This window comes from Octopus bimaculoides, chromosome 16 (genome assembly GCF_046866305.1).
Source record: "Octopus bimaculoides isolate indiv1 chromosome 16, ASM4686630v1, whole genome shotgun sequence".
NCBI classification, from domain to species: domain Eukaryota; kingdom Metazoa; phylum Mollusca; class Cephalopoda; order Octopoda; family Octopodidae; genus Octopus; species Octopus bimaculoides.
In genome coordinates, this window is record NC_142943.1 from 17,120,350 (window position 1) to 17,133,943 (window position 13,594).

Here is a 13,594-nt window from a genome sequence, read left to right on the forward strand (position 1 = left end):
GAAGCTTTGGAAGAGGTTCGAGAGGTTAAAGTTGGGCCAAGAAGGCTGAAGGGGAGCGGTGGGCTACTGAAGAAGGAGGGCCGCAACCTTGAGTTGGCGCCCCCAGTTGACTTAAGAAAGCTTCCTTTCTACCCTTGTAGAATACAGCTGTAAAACAGGTATAAAATTTATTATACTTACAGCAAGGAAGAAAAAAGTCAATTCGCAAGGATTGGAATTAAACTTCGAACAGATAAAATCTAAACCAAAAGCAGCAACAAAAATAAATATACTTATGGTACATTAACAACTTCGAGGAACAACTATTAACACGCCTTTATATAACCAATATGTCCGCCAGCTGGATACTCCATATTATAAGTATAATAAACCTAGCGTGAATGGAGCAACAAAAGCATCAGCATCAAGGTACAGAAGCAGGACATCAGCAACAGATATCCTAAGATCTCACTAAACGAGTATCTTCAGATCCTACAAGACAGATAACGTGTGTCACCTGTGTGTTAGATTTTTTAAAAACAATGCTAAAATACTTCGAGAGCCAATACAGTCACAAAACGGCTATGTATACGTTTAGTCGTCGCAGTTTGAACTGCTTCGCTGAAAAGTTATGTTGTTCATAAGGACTTTTGAAATAAGGAAAATATGGAACTTTAGCACACAGATGACTACCAAATATCTATACTATAAAAGGCAAATTTTCTGTGTGTGTGTGTGTGTGTGTTTAAAATTCATACATTTACACAATTCCAAATTTCTTGGATTAAACAATCGCAATTAATATTCTAAATACAATTTGTTAGGTCACTGCGTCATTTTTTCACTCCAAAAATTTCCTAATAATGAATAAAATCCATAAAACTACAGCAGTAAACATTTTCTCCCTAATAAAATCTAATTTCCTCTTTCTAATACAAATCCTTTCAACTCCTACTTTCTCTTATGAACATTTACGATCAATCCAACAACAAATACAAAAAGATCAAAACTGAAACAATCACATTTCGATACTCTAATGACAGATACTAAAACTACATACAAAATTACTTTGCCCCTCTAAAATTAACTATTTCTATTCCTCTTACACATCGTTTCAATTGCTACTTTCTCTTATGAACGTTTACGAACGATCCAAGAAAAAAGACAGAGAAACGAAGGAGAGTGAGAGTCAAATAAACAGACACACTACCAATCATACGTAAATACACACATATATATGTACCTATGGTTACCAATGACCTCATTCCAATTTGGCGGGAATTGTAAGTTTACTTTCCATTTCTAACACCGTCCTTCACCATCGAGACATCTTTCTCAAATACGATCAACAAACATTTATTCCCTACAAACTGTGAGTTTTTTTTCAAAATCTTTTCGTAAATCTTGAGATTAACACCCGCATCATTACCTACCTAACCCTAACAAACCCTAACCCTAACACTGTAGTGAAAATCGTACGGGTGTTAATCTGAAAATTTAACAATCTTTTTTAAAACACTTTTACTTACTAACATCTTTTTTATTTAGTGTGTGATGCCCATATATATATACACTTAAGACTTAGTTGTGGGTTGGCAGTTTGATCGGCAGAGGTCATTATTATTATTATTATTTATTTATTAGTATTATTATTTTAAATTTTTCCCACAACGGCGGCTTCGGGCAGGTGGAGAATAGTCGATTATATTGACCCCTGTGTTCAACTGGTACTTATTTTTTAGACCCCGAAAGGATGAAAGGTAAAGTCAACTTCGGCGGAATTTTAACTCACACACTCATACATACAAATATCTGTCCTTCTCTTCCAAATACGATCGACAGTCAAACATTTATTCCTGACAAACTGAATTTCTTTAATATCTTTCTTAAAACGCATTTACTTACTACCATATATAGACACAGAATACACATTACTACACACATACATACAAATACCTGTCTTTTTTTTTATTTAGTGTGTGTGTGTGTTGCCCATCTTAATATATAATGCTCAAGTTCTGTACTTACTAACATTTTTTATTTAATGTGTATGCGTGAGTGTGTTGCCCATATATATATACACTTAAGACTTAGTTGTGGGTTGGGAGTTTGATCTGCAGAGGTCATTATTATTATTATTATTATTATTATTCATATTAACACCCGCACGATTTTCACTAGAGTGTTAGGGTTACGGTTTTTGGGTCAGGGTTACGGTTTTAGGGTTACGGTCTTACGGTTACGGTTTTAGGGTTAGGGTTACGTAATTATGCGGGTGTTAATCTGAAAAATCACCGAAATGTGAAAACTACCGACCTTCCCATCTGTTATGACTTGTTGTTCTGTTTAACATGTATATAGATTATGCCTCCAAACAAGAGAGCTTGCTGGGGAAAGAAAGCAACCGGTTTAAAAAGACACCAACAGACTGCAGCAATTCACCACATTCCAGAAGCTGCTTTGAACATAATGCAAAACGGTGCATCATCATCTACTGCCCAATCTGATAGAATTCTGGCAGAACTGTGTAGCAACAGATCGCCAGCAATTGCTTCATCAGAAATTGCCGCCCTACTTCCTGCGAAAAGGAATTACCCTGCTATGTATAATCAAGGCAGCGCAAAAAGTTGTTTTGTACAAGCAATTTGTATAGCCAATTAGACGGATGAAATTTACGTACACTTAATAATGTTACACAAAACAGCCTTCAGACTTTCCCTATTAATTTCGTCTTTTGAATTATGAACATATTTACATCATAAGGGTTTTTTCATTGTAAGGCTTTCTTTTTTAGTTGATTTTCACCTAGCAAGACTTATCGTAGATGGCGTAATAAGTCACACCCGGAGAACGTCGGGTTATACTGCTAGTCATATGATAAACCCACACCTTTTTGCATGTTAAAAATGGCAATAAAAATTGTGATAACAGCAAAATTAAAGCTATTATGGAAGTTAAGAAGCGCATTATTCCATTTGTAACAGGCACGACTGGAGCAATACATAGTTTTATCTGTAATAAAATTGATTCATTATCTATAAGGATAGACAGGCTATTTCCAGAAAATAGCAACACTAGGATATATAAATATTGTCCAATCATTCTCACACATTATTTATTAATGATTATTCATGTTTTCCAAGATCTCATTTATTACTTTTGACGAAATGGAGCCAAGATAATAATTATATGTTTACATTTTATAATTTGGCAACTGAATAAAATAAGAAAACTTACCGAGATTATCTAATCCAAAGGTAAATGGTACGATGGTAAAGAAAAGAGCAACTCCTAATAACATTTTTTATATGCCAGCAAACCAAACCTGTAAATCCATGAAATTTTAATAGATTACAACATTTTCTCTTCTGCAAATAAATATAAGAATATTTTAACATTCATAACATATATTCATTCTTTAATCAAAGACGAAGTTTACCTCAGTGTCACACTTAATTTTCTTTTCCATTCATGGGATTCTTTTCTCATTTTTAGTTTTTGAATAGAGATACATTCCATTAGGTTTTTTTCAAAGCGGGAAATTTTTAATAGAAACACACTTTAAAAATTATAGGGTATTAATAAAATTATTTATATTACAGTACATAAATATTTATGCTTGATCTAATAAATGAAACATTGTTATAATTAACTTTGCATGCAGAACAGGGAGATTCAAAACAATGGCTTACTCCTAATGTTTTATTGGTTTAGCAAACATCATGCATCAACATATATTTTGCGGTAAATTTGACTGAAGGTCGAAATATTGTGATGTCACAAAGTTTCTTATGCCAATGAAGTGGATGTGTTGGGAACAAAAACCGTCTAAAGAGGTGTTCTCCGAACCGAAGGCGAATACTACAGTGATTTGCACAAACACTATCGAATTTTCCAGAACGTATTACGAAAAGTATATTTAGTAGATTCTCGCTGTCCTGCGTGCACCTAATGGCTTATTATATCGTCATTTAACCGTAAATATCTTGTAAGAAATTTACTTTTACTGAGTTATCATAAAACTGTAAAACAGGTTGATGAAACTAGATTTTTTTCTTTTCTTCACTCTCTTCGTGTAAGGTATGAAAACTCGACGTTACAAATAAATGTGCTGCTCTCATCGATTCGATTACTTTAATAATAATATTCTTGACGTTTCCAAATGTTGTTAATTCATCACAAAACAAAACTTCTTGATTGCTTACACGTTGCAAACACAAAGTATAAAAGGAATTAATCTCTTTCTTTCAGAGAGAATTAAATCATTTGATACTACCAATTATTCCATTGTGTATAGTTTGAAATGCTATAAATACTTTCACCTGCTGTTCTCAGTCTCATAAACTCTTCTTTAGTAGTGAAGTCACTAAACATCATTCATATCATATCACTTGTACTGTGTATGACACACCTATTGACTCGTCAAATTGTAGTCACATATCACTTACTTACTCTTTAGCTGGAATTTGCATATGAGATAAAATTGCATATATACTTCTTGTATTGGTATTGTCTAATAACTGTCTTGTGTTGCTGAGATAATCTTAAATTTGTTCTAAAATCTGTTAAATGAGCAGTCCTCACCTTCCATAAAGATTTCTTTCTGACTACTCAACATGAATTTTTTCCAAGCAAGTAAGTAAGTTTGAAAGAAGTACTAGTGATATTTTTAGATTTTACTATGTTACATTTCTAATAAAAAAACAGCTTCTGGAGATATAGACTTCAGTTTATTAATTTTCTACTTTCTTATTTCCAAATTAAGTATGATTAGACTGGAAATGATGCCAAACGCGTTTTTTTTTTCAATTAGAACACAAAATGAAAAAGTATCGAGAAATATATATATATGCGTGTGTTTGTGTGTGTGTGTGTGTGTGTGTGTGTGTGTGTGTGTGTGTGTGTGTGTGTGTGTGTGTGTGTGTGTGTGTGCATGTGTGTGTGTGTGTGTGTAATAATATGAGAGGTTTTGGTATCCAGAAGACGCAAAACGCAGGTAAGGATATGTAAGAGCTACGCAAGGACCACTATTAAACCCCTGGTTCAATAATAGTATGAATGCGGAGTCTAAAGCAGGGCGTGCGTGAGCGTGTATATATGTTAAATAAAATAAGACAACAAGGCCAAGGCAATGTGATATTTCTGGGACATTTACAAGACCAACAACTGTAATACCACCTTTCTCTTTATAAATATCCTAGAAATATCACATTGCTTTGGCCTTGTTATCTTATTTTATTTAACATATGTATGTATGTAAGAATGTTTGTAGGTATGTATACGTGTATATACAAGGTATATTTCAGAAGTTTTGAGACTTTTCAGAAGAGACAACTATTAATTTCAAAAAAGTACAAGACGTTAATCTCCAACTGAGCAGGATCCTCTAACTTCAATGCACTTGTAGCGCTCCAGCCACTTCCTGAAGGCTCCATGGAAGTCTTCCATTGTGAAGGTGTCTAGGACTCATGTCACAGCATCCTTCATTGTATCATCGTATCAATTTGGTAACCAAATAATTGGTTACCAAAATTGAATTGTGAATTGGTGTATTGTCCTGGTGCAGGTGTCACCAGCCCGTGAGGAAGAGCGCTGACCTTTTGCAATGAAATCTCTTCATGATCTCCTTCAAAACCCCCACAAAGTACTTTTTGTTGATCACCTGGCCAGGAAATCTCAGCGGATGTAGAAATTCCCTTGTTGTCGAAAAGGGATCATCGTGAGCTTCCAGGTGCTTTGCTTAGCCTATAGGTCTGGGGGAGCCAGAACGCTTCCATTGGAGATTGTGTCTCTTGGTCTATGGATCATAACAATTGATCTAGTTTTCGTCAAAGGTCATCAGAAACTCAAGTTCTCTTGGATTTCAGGTAATGTGCTCAACTATTTCTCTTCTGTCCCTAACGAGTCTTTCCGTCTCTTCGTCACTGAGCACTCTATGATCAAACAAATTTTGTGTATGTTCAGATCTTCTTGAATTATTCTGTGTACAGGTAACATATCAATTCCAAACTGTATGACTTTTGTCTTTGTAGGCCTCACCCAGATGTTCTGACGTCACGTTCTCCCACACATCTCATCTCTATCGTCCTTGGATCTCTCTTGAGCCAGTGAAAAACTGATGCGTGGGTCATACAAGTTAATCTATAAACAGTCTGTTACTTCCAGATAGATTTTACGTCCCGAAAGCATTCTGCTAACTAGTCAGCTATGTAAAACAGTATTTAGTAGGGTGTGTTCAAAGTTACACCCCATTCTTTCAATCTGGCATAGCAAAGGCTGACATGTCATCTTATTGTAAGGATATACTTTGACTGCCTCTCCTAAACAGTTTCAAAACTTCCGGAATGCACTTCGTGTATATGTATGTTTATCAGACAGTACAAATATTAACACTCCGACTTATAGTTCAAGTTTAAATGTGAAACAATGAAGAAACAAAATTTGGTTCTACATTCCATGAAGCTGAAACTTTTCGAAAATATGTTTCACTTGGAGCATTTTACTATGAGAATACTGCCCATGATGAGATGTAAAATATGTATGTGTGTTTGAGGGTATAAATGAGAATACTGCCCATGATGAGCTGTAAAATATGTATGTGTGTTTGAGGGTATAAATTCGCGTGTGTTTATAAGTATAAATGCACGTATGTTTGTGGGTATCGTTGCTCGCTTATGCTGCATATTTGTGTGTGCATAGGAGGGGAAGAGAGAGAAAGAGAGAGAGAGAGAGAGAGAGAGAGAGAGAGAGAGAGAGAGAGAGAGAGAGAGAGAGAAGGACAGAGAGACAATTGGAGAGAGAGAGAAAGATATAAGTGGAGATCTTATGCCAGTAAAGCTATCAGTTTTCCACTATCACATTGCTTGAATCTTCCTCGTTTTGTCTAAAGAGCACTCTCGGATCCGGGTTTCACTTTGTTCACGCATAATGCCAGGATGATTTCGAATATGTGAGTAAATTTTGGAAAACATTCGTTCATAAATGATAACGGTGATTCGACAAAAACCAAATATCAATACTTATACATATAGTTTTAAAATAAAATAAAATACAAATATAAATCAATGATCGTCATTCAGAAAAGGTTCGACGATTCCAATACTGCTTGCGTGCAGAGGGTTTCAACCTCATGCTCAAGACGCTTCAGTTCTTCAGCTAATATATACATACATACAGGCATTATAGTAAGGCATTATAGTAAGGTATTATAGTAAGGTATTATAGTAAGGTTGCAATTTAAACGGTTACTAAGCGATACATTAGAAGCATGTGTAGGTCTATTTGAAGTTGTATGTATACAAAAAGGAATTAAAGGTAATGTTAATGCTACTTCTTAATAATCATTATTATTATTATTGAGTGAGAAAGCAGTGCATGCCATCAAAGTGACACTAGGGTAAAATATACGAAGTCCAATATACTCATCATGACTACCCATCTGATAACGGTACACCAGGCCCATGCATCACAGCTATATATGCGTGACATGGTAATCACATATATTCAGATCGAGTAGCTCATCCCACTCAAAAGGTCCCCGTATAAGTGTTGTTTAAGGATGTTGAACGAAGTGCCCATGTTCCCGGAGTTGAATCATTCGAACCCCAAAGAATTCCTCTCAACAAATGGATATGATATCCCCCTACTACTTCTGATCAGATGCACATATCATGCTCAACTTGTTAAAGTCAAACAACTGACATGCAAATCGGTGGTAGTGAGCAGAATATTTGCTTTAGCCCATGTTTAATACCAAGACAAAACAATGTACGTGGTAACACTTACAATCAGTTAAGATCAGAAGCCATGAGAGCCACTGCCTGGTATTATTATTATTATTATTATTATTATTATTATTATTATTATTATTATTATTATTATTATTATTATTATTATTATTTACTCTTAAACTGCATGTTTGTTACAGTCATTCGCCGAGACACAGCCAGTGTCCTACTGTGAGTGAAGGAGAAGAGATATTACAGTATGACTGAAAGCTTGGGGAGTGCAAGTGACAGGGACAGTAGCGAAATATCTTCATGTAATACAACATACATTTAAATTGATAGGGTTTTTCTAAGGTTGTGGGCAGTTCTTGTCAGCACAATCTATTGGATTTCTCTGAGATACGGTTCTCCTGGGATATTATCTAGACGTTTCTGACATCCATTTCTTATCATAAATAGGCCACCCACAATAACAGGAACAGTTCTCCCTTTCAGATGCCACATCTTTTGCATTTCAATTTCTGGGTCCTTACATTTAAGTATTAAATTGTCAAATTCCTTTACAGATATATTTTTATCAGTGAGAACACTTACATCTATTAGTCTACAAGTATTTTGTTCTCTGTCTTTATATCCTGGATCGTTCTGTCGGTGTTGACTGGAAAATTCAAAGGATATTGACATTTTTACCTTCAACTATTGGCTCAGGATGGTGTTCATACCTGTAAGCAGGAGTGATGATTTTGTAGTGTTTACATATTTTCCAATGTAAATACTGCCCTACCCTATCGTGGTGATTTTTGTATTCGTTTGGTGTCAGCACAGGACATCTCGAAACGAGATGGTCTATTGTTACATCAAATTTATCGCAGAATCTGCATTTAGGGTCAGAATCGTTTTGAAGAACGTTAGCCTGGTAGCTTTGTTCTTGTGCCGCCAATATGAAACCTTCAGTCTCTGCTTTCAGTCCTGAGCTTCTCAGCCACTAATGGGTTGTTACTTGGTCTACATCAGCATTTTAGCTTCGAAGTATATACTGTCGATGCAGAGGCTTCTGGCTTCACCGCTCTTCAATTTGTTTCTGCTCTTTCTTTCTGGCAGTCTGTTTGATCCATTTTGCTTGTTTAGTGGCAGTGGTTTCAGGTTCTTCATCTAATTCAGGGTTAAATGCAAGTTCCCTTGCGAATTTGTAAGCTTGTTTGACAATAGAATGTTATTTCTTGCTGCTTTCATGTTTGCATACAAGTCGAAGCATCCAGTCCTCTGTACTACGTAAGTACTTGCCCATTGCTATCGTGGAGGTCTTATAGCACAGTTCTACCTGAATCATTCCCCTTCCCCCACTATTTCTAGGTAGGTGCAGACGATCAACGTCTGTGTTTGGGTAGTGCATGTTCTTAGATGTTAGTAGTTTTCTTGTCTTCCTGTCCAGGCGTTGGAGCTCTGTTAATCCCAGTTAATGATGTTAAAATTGTATTGGACTACTGAAAGTGCCAGGGTGTTCATGGCTTCGAAACGATTTTTGGAGTTTAGTTCAGCTTTTAGTATGAGTCATTTTCTTCTGTAATACTCCTTTCGTATTTTTTCTTTCATAGTAGCATTTTGTATACCGTCTCCTTTGTTTATACTCAGATATTTATAGCTTCCTTGTGGGTAACGCTCCTTGATTGTAGTGTCGGTATCTAATTTAATGGAAACTGTTTGTTTGAGCTTTCTTCTTACAAAAGTTGCTTTAGCACACTTATCAAGGCCAAAATCCATCCCGATGTCATTGTTGAACTCTTTAACAGTTGTTAACAGCCCTACTAGCCTTTTGTCATTCCTAGCAAACAGCTTCAGACCGTCCATATAAAACAGATGATTTATTATAATATTATACATTTCGAACCCATACCTGGTGTTACTCAGTTCGTTTGAGATTGGGATTAGTACCATACAAAGGAGTAGTGGGGAGAGAGAGTCCCTTTGAAAGATGTCTCGTTTGATACTGATTGGCTCATCCTATCACTATGGTTTAGGAGACGTATATTCCACTTGGCCATACTACCTTGTAAACGTTTGGAGACTACAGGAGAGATCATGTATATCAAAAGGGCCTCAAAGAGCCAATTATGTGGGACACTATCAAACGCTTTCCTGTAGTCTATCAGGTTCTTGATGCTCCGGCAATTCTCTACAACCATTTTATTTATGAGTAATTGGAGTAATTGGACTTTGCATCCATAATAAGTCCTTTTACAACCTTTTTGAGCCTGTGGCAGGACAGCGCTCTGTTCCAGGAAAGTGTATATTCTTTCAGTTAGTATGGATGTGAGGATAATATTATTATGACCACTTCCTCGGCGAAGGCGGAGATATTGTTTTTAGTCGTTTGTTTGTTTGTTTGTGGACAAGATATCTCAAGCACTGCTAGATGGATTCGGATGAAACTTTCAAATTATGTTTGGCCTTGTGACTGGCATGAACTGATAAGATTTTGGAATCTATCCGGTACCGGAAAGAGATTCTGGATAATTTTTCCTGTTTTTTTACTTAATTTTTGAAAGCGGTCGGGTTCATTTTTAGTATTTTCGTTTGTGAGAGTAGTCAAGTTTATTCCAGATATTCTCATTTTAAAAATCACCTCCGGCTAATCGTTGATACAACGTTGTTGTTGCTTTGGCAGAGGTTTGTGATCCCTGAGTGTTCTTCTTCTTATCATTATTCCTTCGTAACACAGTGTAGGTAAAAATGCACCGGAATCTTTAGTCATCTGTCAAGTTACAAGGACCTCAGACATAATACTTTCCTTAAGATGTGCGCTGTGCCCAATAAGGCTACTTTTGCAAAACCATCAATTTTGCATGGGATTTCCAGTTGCCTTAATAAGTCTTGAAGTTTCAACGCTCTGATCACTACTGGTATCACTTTTACATTACCCTCTCGCATTCCATGCAGTCTCGCCATTTCCACTTTCAAATCGAAGTACTTGGTGATTTTTTTCAACCTCTTTACTCATGTATGGCTACATGAATGATCTGACAGTATTTGTCTCTCTTATTCAATATGACAACATCCAGCCGACAGTTTTCTATTATGCAACCTGTCTGAAGATCATAGTCCCAGAATATCGTTACTTTCGCATCCTCCTACATAACTTTATTTGGTACATGCTTATACCAGTTCTCTGTTACTTCATACTGGTATTTACGGGGCATAAAAGCCAATGAAGATACACACGCACTTTATCATGGCGGCGCTTGTATTTCTTTTTTTTTTGCAAGGCTCTCACATTCAGTTACCAAGTGGGTCACATTTTCCACTCTCTTTCCAGAGTCTACATTTCTGGCTGCCAGAAGTTTTATAGGTGTTATACTTCACTGAGTTTGTAGCGAGAGCCTGGTCTTGTGCAGCAATGATCAGGCTTTCGGTGTTACGCTTCAAATCACCATGCCCACGATGCTGTATTATCCTTAACGTCCTGTGTATTCCTTTCAAACTGTCCATGCATTCTCATTTCAAGAAGGTCATCTTTTCTATTCTTCTCAGCTGTTCGGTTAAACTCTTCCTTGCCCACCATTTCATCTGCATTTACACACATATCTTTCGCGGCATATTTCAGTAGGTCTTCATCACTATTTATCAAATACTCGGCAAGCGTTCTCCTTTTACTCCTTATACAATAGTCTATACTAATTAGTCGTCTGCCACCATTCTTTCTTTTCATATACAGTTTTTACGTTTGCTTTAGGGTGTAGCGCCCCATGCAGCGTCATCAACTTTCTCGTCCTTCTATCCAGTGATGGAATTTTCTCCTTAGTCCATCTGAGGATGGACGCACTATATCTGGCCACCGCAATTGCCCACAAATTCATTGCGGTAATCAAATCTTTGGTATTCAGGTTGATTTCAACACCATCTTCACCCATTTTTGATACGCCTCGCTGACCTTGACTTTCATTTCTTTGTGTAGAATGTCATCCAGTTCTAAAATCCCTAAATATCTATACCCACTACTGTCGGGTTCAACCATGGTCTCTCCTGATGGTAACTGAAATCCTCTGCAGAATGCATTCTTCTCTAATTTCATATTAAGTACTGAGAATTTTGTAACCCCATATTTCACACCGATGTCCCTACCACACTTCTGGAATGTTTTGGTTAAGGGATCTATCTGTTTTTCAAATTTTCCAAACAATTTAAGGTCATCCATAAACAGAAGATGGTTCAATGATGGGCTTTTCTTCCCACATCGGTAACCTATCTGAACTTTCCTAAGTGTCATTGTTATGGGTATTAGTGCAATTACAAATAGGAACGGAGGAAACAAGTCACCTTGGAAGATTCCCCTATTAATATTAACTTCTCCAAGGAATACATTCCTTGAGTACAATTTGGTTTTCACTCTTATATGCTATGCATCAGAAAATTTGTGATGTTGTCAGCAACACCAAACATCACTAAACATATTCAACGATCCAAGAATGAAGCATCATATCATATGGTTTCTTAAAGTCAGTCTAAGCAATAGACATGTTTGTATGATGTTTTTTACAATGCCTCAAAACTGTTTTATCGATGACCAGGTGATCCTTGGTACACTAAGTAATCTTCCTACATCCTTTTTGTTTCCTTTGTAGTATTTCTTCCTGTGCCAGGAAAGTGTATGTCTGCCGCACACATTCCAGTGAGTATCTTTCAGATTATATTTAGGCATGCTACGGTAGTTTCCCATAATATTCCCCTTTCTTTTATCTTTCATTATAAGTGTTGTCTTCTCAGTCACCATCCACGCGGGAACTGTACCTTTCTGGACACACTCATTCAATTGGGCTGCTAGTCTTTCATGCACCGCGTGGCATCTCTTCATCCAGAAGCCATGAATCCCATCTGGTCCGGGGGCTTTCTTGTCAGATACTTGTTAGATACCCACTTGTTTTTTCACGTTACCCGTGCTTATGACAAGATTCCTTTGTTTCTTTCCTCCTTGTAATTCTGTCTGGAGAGTTCCTATCCATATTGCATCCCTTTTATGTACCACATTATTTCCCCATCATCCGCTCCACAACTCTTTGACTTCATTTGCATCAGGAGCAACATTTTCCTCATTGTCACCTTCTAACGTTCGGAAGAATTGCTTCGGGTTATTTTGAACAATCTATTCTCGAACTGCTTATTTCTGTTCACAAATCTTTTGATCTTCTGGATTTTTGCCATGATCCTCTTTTTTAACTGCTCTATTACTGCATCAAACCAGTTCTTCTGTATTTTATATTTCTTCTCTAATTTTTCTCGGTCGGTATTGTACCCATTTTTCCAGTTTCCTCTTAACAATTGCTCAATTTTTCCTAGATCTTGCTTTGCCCACATTATGTCCCTTTCAATGCGTCGTTTCCACCATGGTTCTTTTGCTCCATCATTTTTTGTTATTTTAATTTGTAATTTCTCCTCAACAAGTACCGCAGTAGCTCGAAGAAGATTCCTTGTTTGTGTTATGTCCTCCGTCTGGATGTATGGTATAACAGTATTTATCTTTCGTGTTACTTTATTTATCATACTCCTATCTACCCATCCCATATTCCTGGGAACTTTTTTCTTCTGGGGCATTCATCAAGTCAGCAAGACGTCTTTGAATTTCAAGCAATTCATTATCTAGTTGGTTCATTTTCCCTGCATGTCCACCCACCGCAGTATCGGGGTTTACTGTATAATGTTCCTGTTCCTCATCCTTACCAGTCCCATTGCCTGTTCCTTCTGTCTACTCTTCTCTCTGTTTTCAACTCCTACATCTTTGTTTTCAACTCCGACCATCCTTTGTAGCCCATCTGCAGGGTCTCTCAGACTCTCAGTAATCCGAGATAGTTCTACTCCAGTTAAGTAACCCTTCCTCTTAATCACTTTCACTTGGT

At 36.7% G+C, this 13,594-nt stretch overlaps 1 protein-coding gene across 2 annotated transcripts in view; it reads right to left on the reverse strand.

Annotated features, from left to right (window-relative positions):
- Positions 1–13,594, reverse strand: part of LOC106871423 (contactin) — a 196,301-nt gene that overhangs the window by 155,827 nt on the left and 26,880 nt on the right. The window contains exon 2 of one of the 2 annotated variants that reach the window (XM_089364183.1): positions 3,217–3,304. The exons of the other annotated variant lie outside the window; for it this stretch is intronic. Coding sequence (XP_089220309.1) covers positions 3,217–3,280 — 64 coding nt within the window. The 5' untranslated portion in view covers positions 3,281–3,304. The remainder of the gene's footprint in view (positions 1–3,216; positions 3,305–13,594) is intronic. 2 annotated transcript variants of the gene reach the window in all.